The following is an 18452-nucleotide window of genomic DNA, read 5'->3' on the forward strand; positions in this document are numbered from 1 at the left end:
TAGAGTGGGGAGGGCAGGCTCTTTGGCAGAACTGGACTTGGGGTGGTCCCGAGGAATGAGCAGTATTCAGAAAGGCTAAGAAGAAAGGGACGGGCATTGTAGCTTAGAGATGGCATGAGCGAATGCTGGAAGGTGGGACACCCATGAGTTGTTAGAGATGGTGAAGATTCCAGGCTTTCCGGGGGAGAAGTGCTCATGCACAAGTGGTTGGAGAAGAGAGAGGAAAGGGGGTGACCAGATTCTGATGCCCCAATGCTGAGAAGTTGGGCCTTTTTCCTTGAGGTGATAAGAGGCCATTGAAAGTTTTTGACAATAGGGTGGCAGCAGCAAAATATGAAGCTATTTTGGGAGGAATTATCTTGGGGATGGGGTGAGGGGCAGATGCACGGCATCCTCTAAACGTTTTACAGAGGCCAAGCTGCCTGCCAGCTCCAGGACACAGCCACCTGCATTTCTTCTTCCTGTTCCTCTGCAGGAGCAGGCTGCAGGTGACGACGGCACCAGTTCAGTTTCAGTCCATTTGCTCTGCCTTGCTCTTTGGAGACCAGGACTCCCTAGATTCACGCTCACCCCCAGCACACGCTATGGCCGGGGCTGGGGCCCCAGGCAGAGCTCCCTCCGGCTTCTGCCCAACTTCCCTTGGCCCAGGTCCCTTCTGCTCACAGTGAAGGAGGATAAATGGAGGAGTGACTGATACCCAGATGTCACCCCCTGCCCATCCTTCTCTTTCTCCCCCCAGTGATATGCTTCCTCCACCAGCAATCCTTCTTATTCCAGCCACACCCAACAAAACAGGAGCAAGAGGGACACAAACAACCTGCTGGGTGACTTGTGAGTTTATGGGCTCTTTCCTCAGTTTTGGAACTACCCATCATTTCCTTCCTGCCTGTCCACCTCCCCCTCCTCCCCCCTTACTGCCACAGTTTGGGGGAGAAATCTGTGGCCTTGCCCTCTCCAGTCATGGCTACATGGACTGGGGTGGACAAGCCCATCCTGAGCCAGTGAATCTCCTTCTGAGAATCTGGATCTGTGACGCTGAGATGAGGGGTAAGCAGGAAGGTCACATAAGTACAGGGTAAAGTACACCATGGAAGCCAATCTGTAGACAGAGGGGGGTGGGAGGGAGGGGGTAAGGAGGGAGGGGGGAGAGAGAGAGTGGGAGAGGGAGGAGAGGAGAGGGAGGGAGGGCAGGAAAGAGAAGGGGGAGGAGGCAGAGGACAAGGAGAGCAAGGATGGAAGGGAAGGGAGGAGGAGAGAGCCAAAGGCAGGGGAAGGGGATGGAAGGTCCTGATCTGCCACGTTTCCCTTTCTTGTGAAGCCTGTCTATGCGTCCTGTCCGTGGGTCCTTCCCATCCCTGGCATTTTCCTGAGCCTTGACTCCCCGCACCCTCAGTTAGGCTAGAGGGAGGAGTTGCTGTTTATCACAAAGAAAAGACAATCCTAGACTAAGCACCCAACAAAGAGGCGGGACCAAAGTTTGCCCACAAATTGCTATGTCTCTTTTTTTGGTGAGTGAATTCCTGAAATTCTTCATCGCAGATTACCGATTGAAAGACCGAGATGGATTTTGCTTTAGCTCTAGCTTGTTTCAAACAGAGATGATGAAGGAAAGGAGTAAAGAAGGGAACATTTCAGCAGCTCTATGAGATTCTGCTATTTTTTCCAATTCAATTTACTTAAAAAAAAAAAACTCGCATCTAAAATCAGATAACATTAAAACAAAAAATACACGTGCCATTTGATCCAGCAACATCACACATGGGAATCTAACCTGGGAAAGCAACAGTTTGAACCGGTTTATGCAGGAGGATGTTTACTGCAGCATTGTTTGCAGCAGCAAAAAAACACTGGAGGAAACTTAGGGTAAGAACTTCCTAAACTGCTCCTGTGAGCACCATGTGCCACATATTAGGAAGTGTTTGCGGGTATGAAAAGGACGGCGTGTACAAACATGCTTCAGAAACAAAGTTAAGCAGGTTTGTTTGCTGTGGGCTTCTCAAGCTATTAAGATGCTTATTCAGACATTAACTTATGAAATGTTTATTGAACTCCAACTATGAGCCAGGAACTGTGATCAAGATTAAGTTCTTGCTTTCAGGCAGCACAGAGTTGGTCACGGCTGAGTCAGTCATTTCAGAAGTGATGGTTGTTCCAGAGGAGGGCAGGGAGCTAGGAGTACAGTGGACAAACCTAATCTAACCAGAGCTTCTGCAAATACAGCAGAATTCAGGGCCCCGGGCATACTGAAAAGTTTTCTGTTAGAAACAGAATATTTTAAAAGCCAAATTCTCAGATTCCAGCCAAGGACCAATCCTACAAGCTTGGCCTTAGAAAGAGCAACATGAGATCTGCTGCCACGTTAACCCTGTCCAGCACATGTCTATTCAAATCTTTTGCTCATTGCTTTTATTGGGTTGTGTCTTCCATTTTTGAGTTGTAAGGGTTCTTTACAAACTGTGGATACAAGTCATTGGTTACATACCTATTTTGCAAACATTTTCTCCCAGTCTGTGACTTGTCTTTTCATTTTCTTATCAGTGTCCCTTGGAAGGAGTTGGGCAGAGAAGTGATATGACCAGATTTGCATATCACACACACACATACAAGCACCGACATGCACACACACAACCGTTCTGGGTCCTGTGTAGAGGACGGATTGCAGGGATCAGAGCCGACGTGGGGAATCCCGTTAGGAGGCTGTGACAGTGGTGGGGATGGCGGCGGCCTGGATTGGGAAGGGACAGGAGGGATAGAGGAGAGGAATGTACAGAAGGTAGGATCCCCTAAACTTGACCAAAGAGCACAGTGTTAGCATTGTTTTAAATAGTGAAGCACCCGTTGATTTGTGTGATTATAGCGTTCTGGTAATTTGGGAAATGTGGGGCCAGATTAACTTTAGTGTTAATCTTTCAATTCTTAGCCTACAGTGCCCTGAACAATCCCTTCTGGGGTTATTTGGCCATTCTAAAATAATCTGAGGCATGTGCCTAGGCATATTATTATGGGTTGTTCGACACACACATATGTATCTGTAATGTTGAATTCTGGTCCAAGAAAATAACTTCACAATTGAAACTGAACACAGTCTGTGCACAGAGACCTTTGTAAGAAGTGAGGGCAGAAACATTGTTAGGATAGGAACTGTGAGGGTGGGGAGACGGAAATACATATTCTCATTTTAACCCAATTACCCAACGTACCTTGCAAATCTGGAGCACTATCGGTGTAAAATGGGACTGTATATCATTCTGACCCAAGCGACACAGAATTACAAATGAAAAATTCTTTCCCTGGGCTGGAGTACAGAGCTCCTCTCTCATTTGGGTAGCAATATGCTATCAAGAAGGACCTTTATTTAAGGCTGAAAATTCTATTTACCCAGGAGCCCAAACCACTGTTCTAGGAAAAATAAACAAAGCAGCTTGGCCGACTAGATACAAACGAAAGCCTGAGGGATGGCAAAGGAAAGTGAAATGAGGTCTGCAGGTCAGTTTCAACGCAATGAATAGGGACTTAGCCGAGATACACATTTTCTCTTCTGATACTGAAAAAAGGAAGGCTACATGAATCAATGAGATAAAGTGAGAATACAGAAATTACAATTTATACACACAGACACACGCACTTTTAGAAAATAGGCTTTGTTTTATTTTAGTAGGAGACAACGGGAAGGCTCAGATATGAATCGTTTGGGAGTCAGCCCCACAATGCAGCTATGGACCAGGGAGACGACGCGTCTCTTTCAAGCCTGGCTGGGCAAGGGAGACGGCGTGCCAGGTGAGCGTCACGGAAGAGCCCTTCTTTAGGGGCGATGGTGGGTGCAGTCCACCTGCTGCCCCCTCCGGCCTCCTGCCACAGGGCCTTTCCACATGCCATTCTCTCTTTGGAAGCCAGCTGCCTCCACTCGCCTCTAAGTCTTACGAACTCGTCCTTCATGTCACAAACCCACTGTCAGCTTGGCAGGAACGCTGCCATCTACACTCTGTCATCAAGATCAATCACCTCTGTGGGGTCTAAACCTTGTACAATTTTGAGGGTCCTTTTTCAGAAAAAGAATAAAAGTTATGAATTTGAAAGTAGATACCCACATAATTAGGGGCTCTCCAGGGCCCTGGAAAGGCCCTGGGCAAGTGAGGGACTGAAGCTTAAGCTTCATTAGCTTTGCAATGAAAGCGGTGCCTCTGGCTGCCAGAATATATTGTGTTTGCCTTCAGAGTTCTCATCACATTTGTAATCACGTTTAGTGGTGTGATTCTGTGACTCCTGTCCATTCCCCCATTGAACTGTAAGCTCCTTGAGGGTAGAGAATGTGTGTCTATTTTGTTCACCCTTGTACCTCTGGTGCTTGGTCCAGTGCCTGGCACACGGTGTCCTCAGTGAATGATTTGAATAAATGAACCCTGAAATTTGATAATGATAATAATAAAACAACTCCTAGTTCCCAGTCATTGAGAGTTTTCGACCTGTCAGTGCTGAGGGTACAGGATGTGTTGGAATCCTCAGCCTGTAAAAACCTGAAAAAGCCACTATGGGCCCTAGTGAAGGGAGCCCGAAGCTGTGTCTGTCAATCATAATGCAGAGTCAATTGCTACTACCAAAAGCATTGTGTCCCCCAGAACCAGCACAACTTCAGGAGTGGTAGGGAGCCTCCGAATCCTTTATAATTTAAACGTGTAATCCTTTAGAAGAGGAGACTATTCTAAGACTGCTGCTTCCTGATTTTCCCAATTGGGAAATAGAGAACCCCTCCTCATATACACTTCCCATGCCATACCCTTAAACCAGGGACATTTGGCAGTATCAGGAGGCACTTTTGGTTGTTGCAATTAGGGGGGTTACTACTGGCTTCTAGGGCGCAGAGGACATAGATGCTTCTAAGGACCCCAGCCCCAGGAGCAACTTACCTAGCTCGACATGTCATCAGGGCCAAGGTGAGAAGCCCTACCTTGAAACCCACACACTTCCTCTCTAACACTACAGTTTTTACTGTTGTTTAGGTTTCCTGCTCTGCCTTCCATAAAGAGTGGGGCAATGTTGTTCAGAAGGTAAGGAGGAAGAGATCTTCACCAGAGTAAGTAGTGCAATTTCAACCATCCATCACTGAATATTTATTATAACTGGCAGAGTTCTAGGCCAGTGCCATGGACCACCTGGGAATGTGATTAAAATGCAGATTCCCAGCCAGTAGGTTGGGGCCTGAGAGTCTGCGATTCTGATAAGCTCTCAGGTGATTCAAACCTTGTAGGTCAGGAACCACACCTTGAGTAGCAAATTTCTAGACACTTCTGGGATACTACAGCAAGAAAACAAAGATGTCCTGCTCTTGGGGTGCCTCTAGTCTGCCTAGAAGTGTACTGGGCTCAAAGAAGAGTGGATAGCTGAAGTCAGGGACACACAGAACCATAGCAAATTAGAGCTGGAAGAAGAGCACTTGGAGCAGCGGTTCTTAAGCAGGGGATCCGTGAGCCTGAATTGAGAGAAATCAACTTACCTTTATTTTCTCTGGCCTCTAGCTAAAATCGAGCATTTCTTTCACCTATGAATGTATGCAATAAATAAATTACAGTAGTGTTCACCTCACCTGACTGGCAAAGGGGTCCATGGAACAAAAAAGGTTAAGAACCCCTAACTTAGAGGATGCTAATTCAAACCTCCCTCTTTTAGAGGTAAACTAAGGCTCACAGTGAGGAAGGGAGCTGGTCAGTCTCACAGCTTGCCGTGCTGCTTCTGGACAGGCTGTCTGATTCCTAGTCCTTTGCATTATCAGGGAGCTCAGGGACCTCTGAGAGGGCAGAGGCCAAGCCAGGTGGAGAACGGCTGGAAGCTTTTGTGGTTGCAGGGGCTCCGCACATCAAGACCCCACCACCTGGAACCAGGAAACCCTGATTTCCTACTTCACTCACTTCCTTCATGGTGCGCATGATCACACTGGGGATGTTTCTGGAGAGATCTGATTCTTCCCGACTGACCCTTTGTTTTTCTTCCTGGCTATAGCTGGAGCAAGGACCAACCAGGGTGAAACTGTGGAGAAGTAAATTCCACACACAACAAACCATTTGGTCAGCAAGCGTCAGGAGGAAACCAAGCAGAATTAGGCCAATCCAACCTCTTCCTAATCCGGCAGTGGCATGACAAATCCCGAACGCCCACGGCTCCTGGTCTCATCTTTTAGTGCCCATCAGAACAGGGCCATTGACCCAGTGCTTCAAATCAGAAAGCCGTTAGCATCGTGATGAGAAGCAATTGCTTCTTCCACTGCTAGTACCTGGGAACATAAACTTTTAAATTCATGCCTGTTCGCCTGGACCAATAGCAGATTTCATGGAGTACCTAAAAAGAAGAGCAACATCTGGTGCACTGGGCATTAATACAAAAAAAGAAGAAAAAACATTTCATTAGTATTTTTTTTGTGTCACTTTATTATTTATCCCTTTGCCAGTATTCCTACAGGCAGGCATTGATAAAATATATAAAAACATCCTCTAAAATAACCCAGGCATCTGTTTTACCTCAGTTTCTTTTTAGAAACCTGGATATCAGGAGCTCTGGCTTTATAGAATGGCAGTGTTAAAAAAATTTTATCTGCTGTATCAAAAATATTGTTTGAGGATTACTCCTTAGAAAGAGTTTAGTTTAAATTTTATGAAAGGCCAGTAGGCAGGCAGACAATGAATGGTTACTAAAGGAAAATTCAATGTAAGTCAGCATGGTGCTGCTTCCAAGTTTTCGACTCCTGTACCAGTACTACTGTTTGAAACCAGGGTGTTTGGTAATGAGTGTCCTGGCATCTTGTCAATCAAGACCAGCCCGCCTCACCTGGGCCCAGTTACAGACGGCTTGGTGGGCACTTCTGATAGGGTCCCTGTGGCCGTGGCTGGGCGGAACCCCATCCGCGTGCACACTCCCAGGTGTTTCCACACAATTACCATTCACACGGAACAACGGGGCCTCCTCAGCCAGCGCTTGTGGGAGGTTTTGCCTAGTCCTGTTGACCTGTTGCCATCTTCACTTCTCTGATAAATGCCTACCCTAGAGATGAAGACATTTTCTCCCAAAAGGAGGAATTCCTTCCTGGGGCAGAAAATGCCTCAGATGTATGATCACTGTAGAAAGAAAACAAAGGAGAAAAGGAAAGACCCAACCAAGCCAAATCCTCACTGGCTCTCTCCCGCCCAGGAGCGGCCGGCCTGCTGAGTTCCTCCCTGGCTCTCTGGGCCGTCCTTCCGCTGGGAGTTCCTGCCTCTCCAGGGACCATCCCCGACGTAGAGGCTGTGCTCCTTGATGTAGGCGAGGACGGCATCCGGGAGCAGGTACTTGACGCTCTGCCCTTGGCTCAAGGCCCGCCGCACGTAGGTGGCGCTGATCTCGTTCTGCACCGGCTCCCTGGCCAGGTGGATGTTGTGCTGGTACCTCTGGAGGATGGGGGAGGCCAAGATGTAGCCCTCAGGGTCGTGGCCCGCCCGGCCCACGCACACCAGACCGAACTTCTCCACTATTTCCTGGATGTGCGCGTCCTTCCAGAGGTGGGGGGTCTGGAAGCTCTTCAGGACATCTGCCCCGCAGAGGAGCTTCAGCTCGGGCACAGCTGGAGAGACAAGAGGGAGCCCCGTATGTTACCCGAGCACCACTGCAGTCAAGTGAACATCACATTCCTTTAAAAAAATGTCGCAAAATAGTTTTTCTTGGAATGTATCAGGAATTCAATGTTTCTGTGTTTGTGATTTACAGGAAAAAAAAAAAAGGGAACTAACCTGGAACTACTTAAGGATATACAGCTATAAAAAATGATTTAATCATGTGCTCTTTTATTTAATATCTGCAAAGTGCCAAGTTATAAATTTTTTTTTTCAGTGTTGTGGTGGTTTGATATTTATGAATTCTAAAAATAGATCTTGGATTATGTCTGTGAACTGGTCTGTCCCTCCAGGCATATTACATTATATTAGATTCAGAGGTTTCAGTTTTACTTGTTTAAATAATGATTAAGGCTCTGATTGGGCCATGTCCAAAGCCCTTGGTGGGTGGGGACTCAGAGAAAACCAGGGACAGGAATTAGTTGGAGTTTTGATCCTGGAGCCTGGGAAGTAAAGACACAGAGAAGCAGATACCTGAGGAAGGAAAGTTCAATTGGACACAGCAGAAGCCCCAGGAAGAGAGATGAGCCGCTTGCCTGATAGCCTACAGCTGGACTTGTGGAGCGAGCAGAGGAGCTGAGCCCAGAGAGAAATGAGCCCCAGAAAGAGAGAACCCAGGAAGCCTGAACCCTTGCAGACGTTGGCAGCCATCTTGCTCCAACATGTGAAAATAGACTTTGGCGAGGGAGGTAATTTATGCGTTATAGCCTGGTAACTGTGATAACCCATCTACCCCAAATACCCTTTATAAACGCCAACAGATTTCTGGTATTTTGCATCAGCACCCCTTTGGTTGACTAATACAAGTGCTACAACTGAAACGTGTGGTGGCTGATCACACGGCAGAGTGGTCCAAGGTGGGTATCTCTGCTGAGAACCTCATCTTCTGAGAGAAGGGAAGGTACTTAGAGCCAGGTCGCTGCCCTGCTCAAAATCCATGTCAGTTCTAACACTCTGAGCTCAAATCTGGTCCTTTTTAAAGAAAAACATCTTCATAAATTCACAAATAATTATAAAGGATCTCTGGATAATCAAAAGGTCTCTAACACCCCAGCTGATAGCCCTTTCATTTCAGTTTTCAATAAAACAAAGCTCTAGAACAACTTATCAATGTGGATAATCCTTTGGAATTTGTTCAAACAGGATGATGATTGTGATTATAAATTAACACCTAACATTTATTGGACGTTTTTGCTAAGCACCTTATATGTATAACCTCATTTGATCCTCAGAACAACTTTAGGAGGTAGGTATTATTGTTGTGCCCATCTTACTGAGGGGAAACCGAAGCACAGAGAGGAAAGTGCCTTGCCTGGGGACAATCAGGCAGAGGAGTCAGGCAGCCAGCCTCCAGGAGGGGCATCTGTAACTACTGGGCTCTGCTGCTGCCTGCTGGCAGGAACCTGTACATGCACCACAACTAGGAAGCTCTCCCTGGAGCACTGGGGGCTAGGCTGTACTTTTCCTGGCACTGTTCATGAACCTCCTGAATGGGCTAATCTGCAAAGGAAGCCCATGCTAAAAGCAAGCGGCAGGATCGCTGGTCCTTCCAGAAGCTGATGCCAGTTTCAGTGGAGGGCAAAGGCTGGGTCTCAGTTGGGAGGGACTGGAGGCAAGTCTGATATAAACAATTAGCTTATACCGTCCCCTGGCTCCCTTCCTTATCTGTTTGCCCGTTGTTTTTTCCCTCATTGTCTGTTTTTTCTTTAGGAGGCACCAGGAACTGAACCTGGGACCTCCCATGTGGGAGGCGAGCACTCAAGTGCTTGAGCAACATCCACTCCACAGCTTACTCTCTTAATGGGGAGCCTTTGAATCTGGACGTGGGCAAGAGATGGGTTCACAAAGGAGCACTGGACTGGCAGCGGAATGGAAAGTGAGATACTGGAGATGCCATGGAGAGGTCTGGGTGGGGCTGGGGCCAAGACCCTTCTCTGGGCCTTTGCTTTCCCAGCCATGAAATTATGAACACAAGTTACTTCCTTTTAAAATGGCAGATGTAATTATTCTATCAGCATAAAATTGCTAACAAAGGCACTTAATACAAATTCTATTCAAACATTCACTCATTCATGCATGGGTTCTTGTGGTTAGGAACTAGGGCCCTAGAGTCAGATACTTATGTGCAAAGTCTTGCTCTGCCATGCAATATTTTGTGGGATCTCAACTTTAAAATGGGGATATTAATATATCTACCTCATAGGGATATTTTAGAATTCAATGGGTTCATAAATATTAAGTGCTCAGAACAGTATCTGGCAATGTAGGTACAGTATGTATTAACTACCATTCATTCATTTATCCATCTACTCATTTATCCACCAATCTATTCATCTAAACATCCATTCAGCACTAATGGAAATTCCCTAAGTGCCTAGATTTTTAAAAGCAGTAAAACTACCTTTAAAAATTATTCAGTAACTCACACTTTTCACTAATTTGGGCTGGCCCCGCTGCTCACAGGAGATAGGTGAATTAGAACTGTTTCACATCTGGGAGGTTTTACTCTTATTTCTTCTCTATTAAACCATTTGCAGTATAGCAAGACACTGGCATTTGGCCTTTCAAACAACTGGGCGCTTCTATATGGTCTTCCAACAGGGAGGTTAAAATGATGGACATTTAATTCCAGGGTCTCCTACAGCTTTGGACACATGCTCTCAGCTCTCACAGGTTAGGGAACAGAGAAGGCACCCTCTTCTCCCAGTGGATTTCTATGATGCCATCTTCCACAGAACAGCTTATCAGGTACTGACTGTAAGGAGACTATTCACTCTGAGAGCTGGCCTAGAGGAACAATGGGCACACGCTCCGCCCCTCCCCGCCCCCTAAATCAAAGCCCTGTCTGTGGGGCTGGAGGTAGCTGACATTCCATGACAAGCAACAAGGTAGGATGGATCGCTTCTGCTGGCAACACGTGCCTTAGCCCCAGCGCTGGGCAGTCACGTAACTCTTTCAAATCCATTCAAATCACAGCTACCAAATTTTCAGACCAAGCAACTCTGACTATTCAAGTTCAAAGTATGTAAGCCTGAGGTGTTGTATAAAGGCTGCCATTATGAATCGTCTGATCAGGGATAAAGTGACATGAACAGAAGAACATTTTGGGGACAGTGTGCTCTGTCTCTCTACCCTGTAAATTGGTAATGAAGATGCTTAATACAAATTTTATTCAAATATTCATTCATTCATGCATGTGCACGTTCTTTGTGGTTAGGACTGTAAAGCCTTACACGCAAATTTTGACTGTTGTTCAATAGCTTGTGTGACCTTGACTTTAAAATGGGGATATTAATAAACCTACCTCATAGGATATTTTAGACTTAATGAGCTCATATATATTAAGTGCTCAGAACAGTACCTGGCCGTGGAGGTGCAGTATGTGTTAACTACCATTCATTCCTTTATCCACCTACCCACTTATCCCCCAATCTATTTATCTAGACATCCATTCAACATTGATGGAGCCCTGGGCTTTGACAAGTTGACAAACGGAAGCGAGTGTGGGTCAAACAGTTTAGTGCTTGATTCCCAGAAGGGAGGTCCTGGGTTTGGTTCCCGGTGCTCCCTAAAAACAAAGAACAAGCAAAACAAATGAAAAAACCAACTCAGGGGAACCGATGTGCCTCAGCGATTCAGTGCCAGCTTCCCATATGTAAGGTCTGGGATGCAATCTCCAGCTTTGGTACCTTAAAAAAAATTGACAAAGAAGAAATTTATATAGTCTGTGAAGGAACCTTCATATTTGACTGCTCTAAATTTGTGACATCAAAGGGCATCAACCTTGGGGTCAGCGGGCACTGGGTTTGAATTTTAGATCTGCTGAGACCCTGGGTAAGTTAGTTAGTTTACAGTTTGTTTCTTCAGCTGTAAAATGAGGCTAATAAAACCTGCTTTGGCAGTTATGGAAATTGAGTGACAGAGAGAATGCAATGTCACATGCCAGTGGTTAAACACAGCCTCATGGGTGATGACTGTCATGACACCCCGCAAACACACAAGTGTGGGAGTCCTGGGTCCAAACATAAGGGGGCACCAGAAATGAAGCCATGTATTGGCATCCAAAGGGCAACACCCAAATAAGACACACGAGGCCTCCTTGGAATACCTGGTGTTGGGTTGAATGGAAGGGAATCCCCTGAAGGTGGCTGAGCTGTGCTCAGCACAACAGCCAGAATCCACCGCAGAGTGTCCCACCCAAGCAGCCCAGAGCTCAGCAGCAGCGTGACTCCGAATCCAAAGAGGACTGCAAATCTCAGGAGTGACAGAACAAGCAGAGCTCTGGCAGCCAGAAAATGCTGAGTTCATCATGTAACTCACCATCCTGGAATAACAGCACACAATAAAACACAGCACACAGAATGGTTCTTTCAAGATATGGCACTAGTCACATACATGCCGCCTCATCAAATGTCACACTTACGCTGAGAGAAACCCTGCCTTTTTTTTTAACCGCTTTTTTTTCCTTGCGGATTACAAACATGAAACCTGTGTCCATTATGGAACATATGGAAACTATGTTAAGTATTTAAAGAAGAAAATAACAATCATTGGTAATTCTGCTTTGTAGGAAAAAATCGTCAATATTTTGGTATATTTTATAAGTCTTTTCTATCTAATTTAACACATAAATAGATGTAAAAGAATATTTACATATATATATTAACATACTTGAGATTATTTATGCAATATTGCAGTATCCTGTTTTTTTCCCCACTTATAAGCATTTTTTGATTTCATGAAAACCTTCTGTGTGGACGCCTCATCCTATATATATAGTAAAATTTACTTAAACATTCCCTTATATTTAAACATTGAGGCTGCTTTCATTTCCTGCCATTATAAAGATTGCTGAAATAAAGATTTTTCTGTATAAATCTTTATTCCAATTTCTACTTATTTCCTTAGCCAGATCCCTAGAAGGGGAATTTATTGAGCAAAGGGCAGGAACACTGTTTAACGCCTCTGATATATTTTGATATATTAAAAAGTCTACTTTTCATTCTGTGTAAACTTCCTTTTTTTTTTTACCAGTTGCCTTAGAAGGTAATAATATGAATAAGATTTAGACAGAGAGAGGCAATAAGGGGCAAATCCCCTACTTTACAGGGCCAAGCAGGATAGGGTAAGAGCCACCACAAAAAAATGTGGGTGAGCTTTGGTGGAGGGGGAGGGCCCAGCTCAGTGAAGGCAGCTGGGATGGGTTTCATAGGGAAGGTGAGCTCTGGGCTGGACCTCACAGGACGGATGGGTTTCCAGTGGGAAAGGGTGGAAGGGAAAGGGGTGGAGGGGGCAGACCAAAGAGCTAGATAGGGATTCTGGAAGCATCTGCAGAGAAGTGATGCCCAAGAGGCTGGGTTCCTCTCATCTCTCTGGCTGCCTCTGCCTCTGCCTCTCACTGGAGGCTCCGGGATTCCCCACGCTGTTTCCTGCTGCTTCTGTGCCTAATTCAGCTGCCCCTTTAACCCTAACCACAGACAACCTACTCATCTGATGAGTCTCGGTACGGGTGTCTCTTCTCCAGGAACCTTTCTAAGCCGTGCCCGGACTCCCCACCATTCAGGGGCAGGGCCTGGGGCTGGCTCTCTCTTCTCAGCTGGAGTCTGGAGCCAGCCCCGTAGAGGGCTCAAGGAGAGCCTGTAGAACCTTGCTGGGAGAAACTGCTGAGCCAGAGACAGTACAGAAGGCAGGCAGAGGCTGAGGATGGAACCCTGGGGCTGTGCTCCAGGGCTGGGAGCTGGAGGAGGGTGAGGAGTGCCGCAATGCAGGAAAGGTGGACAGGGACTACAGGAAGGTAATACACATTATATAAGTGGATTATATACGAGGCATTATAATCCTTTCTTAGATTCTCACTCTAGTGCATAGTTTCCAAAATTGACAGTGAAGCGAATGGATGGACAGGGTGCTTATTAAAAATCCCAGTCAGGAAGTCTGGGGAATTGCCAGGGAATGAGTGTTTTTAACAAGCTCCGAGGGTGATTCTGCTTGAGGTGGTTCTTTGACCAGCATTTGGGGACTGCTGCTCCAGTGCTTGCTACGAAACTTTGGCCTTAGGGCTTGGTGGGATTTTCAAGTCCTTTGAAAGAATGTTTCTCAGTCTGTGATCTGGGGAGAAGGAGTTCTTAAGAAATATTAACATGCATTAAAGAAAGAGTTCCACAATCAAAAAGTTGTAAGAATCCTGCAAGGCATTTTCCTTTCCATAATGCACATGAACATAGTAAAGTCTCTGAAAAGTCCTGTAGTAAAGAAACCATTTTAAGTTTTTTAAACCTTGGCAATCCCAAACCCTTCTGATCTGGAAGTACTGTCTCACAACCAAAGCTGGGAAAGCCTGCAGTGGGAAACCTCACAGAAGGGGACCCCACACCTTGCAAATGGACCTGCTGGAATTTTGGCAGAGGTGGACCAGCCATTCTCACAGCACACTGGGCTCCTCTTTGTTTGCGTGAAGGGGATGCATTTGGCCCTGGGTACCAGGGCTGCTGTCATTAGAGAAGGGGGGGTAATGTGAAATCACAGCCAACAACGTTCCATCGAACACCAGGAGTTGACAAGAGGTAGAAACCCAGGGCTACAAATTAGAGTAAAACCTAAGCCGACTTTAAATTCCCTTAAAAAGGTGGAACGTGGTAGAGTGTGGACTCTGATGTGGACCATTGACCATGAGGTGCTGCGGTGCTCTGAGATGTATTCACCAAGTGCAATGAATGTCTCATGGTGATGGAGGAGATTGTTGTTATGTGGGGAGGAGTGGGGTAAGGGGGGTGGGGGGTATATGGGGACCTCATATTTATGAATGTAATATAAAAAAAAATAAAGACAAAAAATAAAAAAATTAAAAAAGCGATGTAATCTGTTTCAGTAAACAATCGTATGTACGTCTGCCCAGCAGCCATAGTGTTATCTCTGCTCCAGGTGTTTTCTTTTGTTTGTTTTATTTTTGCTGCTGCTCAAGTTTTCTAACGGCACATTTTCTCTTCCCATCATTACTCACGAGTATCCATGTCACAAGCCCAAGTCACAAAGGTGGGTGAGCTCGTGCGGGGCAGAAAGCCCCAAACGGGCATCTCAAGGTGCAAGGGGTGTGCTGTCTAATCAGAACTTTCAACCTCTGAAGGGTCACCCGATCTGTTCCCAGAGGGCTGGACTCAAGTTCCAGCAGCTAGGACGCCCTGGACCCTCCCACGAACGCCCGACCTCGCACCTCTGCCCACGGGAGGAGGGGAGGACCGGCACCCACCTGGGGCGACGGCGGCGGCGGCCGGCAGGGGCTCCTGGCGGGGGCGGCTTCCGGGAGCGCCGGCGCGGCCGGGGGCCTCCTCGGGGGGCGGGCGTCGCAGGAGCTGGCTGCGGTGATGCCTGCGCGAGAGCACCCGGGTCAGCGCTGTCCATCCTCCAGCCCCGGGGCCGGGGCGTGCTCAGCCTTTAAGTCTCTACCTGCTTTTGTTCACTGTGATTCACTCACCCCACGTCGGTGTGTTGAGGGCCTAATGCGCCCCAGGCACTGCGCCAGGAGCCCAGGGAGGGTCCTAGCCCAGGGGCCCCCAGACCTTCCGTGAGTGCTGGGTGAAAGCTGGGAGGTGAGCCTGCTTCTACATTTTCTCCAGTACAGCTCACCTTTTTTTTCTTTTTTCTTTTTTATAGTCAGTGTTGGGTAGGGGCGAAGGCCATGGGCTTCTAGAATCAAAGACCTGGGTTCAAAATGGCTCTGCCACTTCTTAGTTGTGTGACTCTGGACTAGTTTCTTGGAGCCTTGGTTTGCGTTGGTGGAGTGGGGATAATAATGCCTACTTTTTAGACTTTAGTGAAGGTAAATGAGCTATAGCCATTAAGCCCTGGCAGAGTCTGGGCTACAGCTAGCTGGTAAAAGAAGCTCGCTTTTTCATAAGGTAGTGTTTTAGAACTCAGTTGGGCCGTGGTTAAGGCGGGTCTCTGGAGCCAGACTGCCAGCCGGCCAGCTGCCTGACCCCGGGTGAGTGGTTTCAGTCTCTGTGAGGCCATCTCCTCATCTGCAAATGAGGCATAAAGATAGTACCCACCTCCAACGGGCATTTGTTAGGATGAAAGGAGTTGATGCATGCAAAATGCATTGAATAGCACAGAGCACAGAGGACATCTCATTAAATATTAACATTTAAAATATGGTTAGACCTCACACCAATGTGGCATGCCTGGCTCTGTTAGCAATCTGTCTTCTGTAAATCCAGAGATATACCTGGGCCTTCCTTTTTATCAGACGGAATCGCTATACACCCTTTCATGTGTCAATCTGCTCTTTTATCTTCCACTTACTGTGTTATGCATTTACCGAAGCTGTGTTTGGGAGGGAGCAGCGCCTGGTGGGAAAACACATGTGCTTTGAAGACACAGTGGGTAGGTTCCAGCTCAGGCTCTACTGCTTGTTTGGCCCTGGACCAGTCACTGCACTTTCAGGGCTTTGCTGACCTCATCTGTTTATTGGTTGTGAAAATTAACACTGGCCTCATCTACACTGTTCAGTAGGATACTAAATGGAGCAAAGGGTAGGGGGGTTTCTACCACACTTCTAAAATCACCTGACTTTTAATTTCAACCAGATTTTTAATATCTTTGAGAAAATGCTTTTGTTAATTTTAAGGATAAACTGTAGTCAAACAAATTTTCTAATTCAATGGATAAATTCTGGAGATGAAGCTCATGCCAAGTAAAGAAAAAAATCTTAACTGGCTATCTGCTAAAATTGTATTTAATATTTATTTCAGTGGCTCTCAACCTTGGCTGCACAAAATAAACCATCTGGGGACTTTTGAAAAAATACCCGTGCTTAGACTCTACTGCAGACGAATGAGAATTTCTGGGACTATTTTAAAAAAGCTTCCTGGGCGATTTCTGCAGCCAGGCTGAGTCCACTGCTTTGAATGGATCTCAGCACCAATCAGAAGCCTGATTGGCATTCTTGGCCACAAAACCTGTGGATCGACAGGGCCACACATTAGCATCACCAGGGGAGCTCTTAAAAATCCTGATGCCCTACCCAGACCAATTACATCCTAGTCTCTGGAGTGAGACCCAGGCAGAAAGTACATTTTAAAGTTCCCTAGATTATCCTAACCTGCAGCCAGGGTTGAGAAGCACTGGTCTACGAAAAGCAAAAAGAAAAATGAAAAAGAAGAAGAAAAAATGTGTGCAATAAAATCTTAGCTCATACCCACATTTTGCTGCAGAAGCACTAGTAACTTAACACAGTAGTGTGGTCAACTCCTGTTCATCCATGAATGGCTTATCTGTTTTGAGGATAATATTATGAGGCAGTGTTAGGAAGGGCAGGGACAGGTAGCTAACATTATTAAGCAGCTCTCATAAACCAGGTATTTTGCCTGCATCATCTCATTTAATTTGTACAGTGTCCCAGTGAAGTAGGCAATGCCATCCCTGTTTGATAGGTGAGGAAATCACTTACATCAAGTGACTTAACTAGTAAATTAGGCTCCAAAGCCTGTTCTAGGCCACATTGTCTCTCACAGGCTAGAAGCGAAAGTGTCTCTTTGCTTCTGACAGCATGTTAAAGCTAACTGATTTATTGGATTATCTATAGTTTCACTCCTGTTCCCCTCTATTAGCTTGATAAATGAGAGATGACTGTATGTCTCATTCTAAAAGGATGACCTAGGTATAAATTTATTCTTTCCATAATTATCAATATAAGAATTTTTGCTTACACTAATGAGTTGTTTTTTTTAAAAAAAAACAGCATTTATCCTAACATTATTTCATATTTATTCTCCTTTTATTTTGGCAACAGATTTTAAAGTAGCCAGCCCTTCCCCTAGTAAAAGGTGAGTGATTAAAAAAAAGGATATAGAAACTAACCAGCTAAAGTAAATATCTCTTTTCCTAAGTGACTTTGAGGATAAGTAAAAAATGAAAGCCAAAACAGATTAGGAAGACACCTGCTAATTATTTGACCTTGTTGCTTGTGTCTCCTATTCCCTGACAATCCTAAATCTCCATAATAGATAAAAGGTACATCCACTATTTGCAATCACTTTTAGCAGAGCTGGCCGCCATTAGTGACGATCCAGGTCAATTTCACAAGCCCTGACAGCTGGCATAGACTTGCCAGTCCCACAAGTGGGATTTTCTGTTTCTCTGGCAACCTCCTCTTGAAGTTTCCCAGACACCAGTCAGTAACCATTGTCCTAGCATTCAGGGCCTTCTTAGGGCTTTTACAGAGGTACACTACTGATGCGGAACACTCAAAGCAATTCTGAAAGAAAAAAAAATCCACATAAGTATTTCTAGATTTACAATTTGCTTATTTCTGTTTTACATAAAATTTGGATTTGTAGAACCCAGGATTTGTACAATCAGAAAAGATGGCTTATTATCCAAATGCAGTTTTTAGCCTAGTCAATGATGACATAACAATAAAAGATCCCATTTACTGAATATTGTAATGTGGTTCTGGGTCAGGAAAAAGTTTATTTACATTTTTAATCCCCATTAGGTGTTGTTATCCCCATTTTGCAAGTGAGAAAATGTGTCTCAGAGAAATGAAGTGACCTGTCCAAAGTTACCCAGTGGGTAAGTGGAGGTGCTGGAACCCCCATGCTGCGGCTCTCTGAAACTAGAATGGTTATTTCCACAAAGAGCATGCTAGCTCTTGATGGAAGGGCAGTGGACTGTATGTTTTTTGCTCAGGGACCTCTCTGAGAATGTGAATATGTTCTTCTCTCTCTTTAAGGAGAAACAGTCCTCTGTTTTTGGCTGAGAAGGCTGGCTGCAGCCCCACTCAACGTTCTGTCCCTTTGTTTCACCCTGTGGGCCCTGCAG

At 45.7% G+C, this 18452-nt stretch overlaps 1 protein-coding gene across 2 annotated transcripts in view; it reads right to left on the reverse strand.

Annotated features, from left to right (window-relative positions):
• Positions 1-3146: 3146 nt before the first annotated feature.
• NMNAT3 (nicotinamide nucleotide adenylyltransferase 3) overlaps positions 3147-18452 on the reverse strand; it is a 111424-nt gene continuing 96118 nt past the window's right edge. For both annotated transcript variants that reach the window (XM_023590462.3, XM_058295066.2), the window contains 2 exons: positions 14881-14999; positions 3147-7585 (listed from right to left, as the gene is read on the reverse strand). In XM_023590462.3, coding sequence (XP_023446230.2) covers positions 7155-7585; positions 14881-14999 — 550 coding nt within the window. In that variant the 3' untranslated portion in view covers positions 3147-7154. The remainder of the gene's footprint in view (positions 7586-14880; positions 15000-18452) is intronic.

Source organism: Dasypus novemcinctus, chromosome 4 (genome assembly GCF_030445035.2).
Source record: "Dasypus novemcinctus isolate mDasNov1 chromosome 4, mDasNov1.1.hap2, whole genome shotgun sequence".
NCBI lineage: Eukaryota > Metazoa > Chordata > Mammalia > Cingulata > Dasypodidae > Dasypus > Dasypus novemcinctus.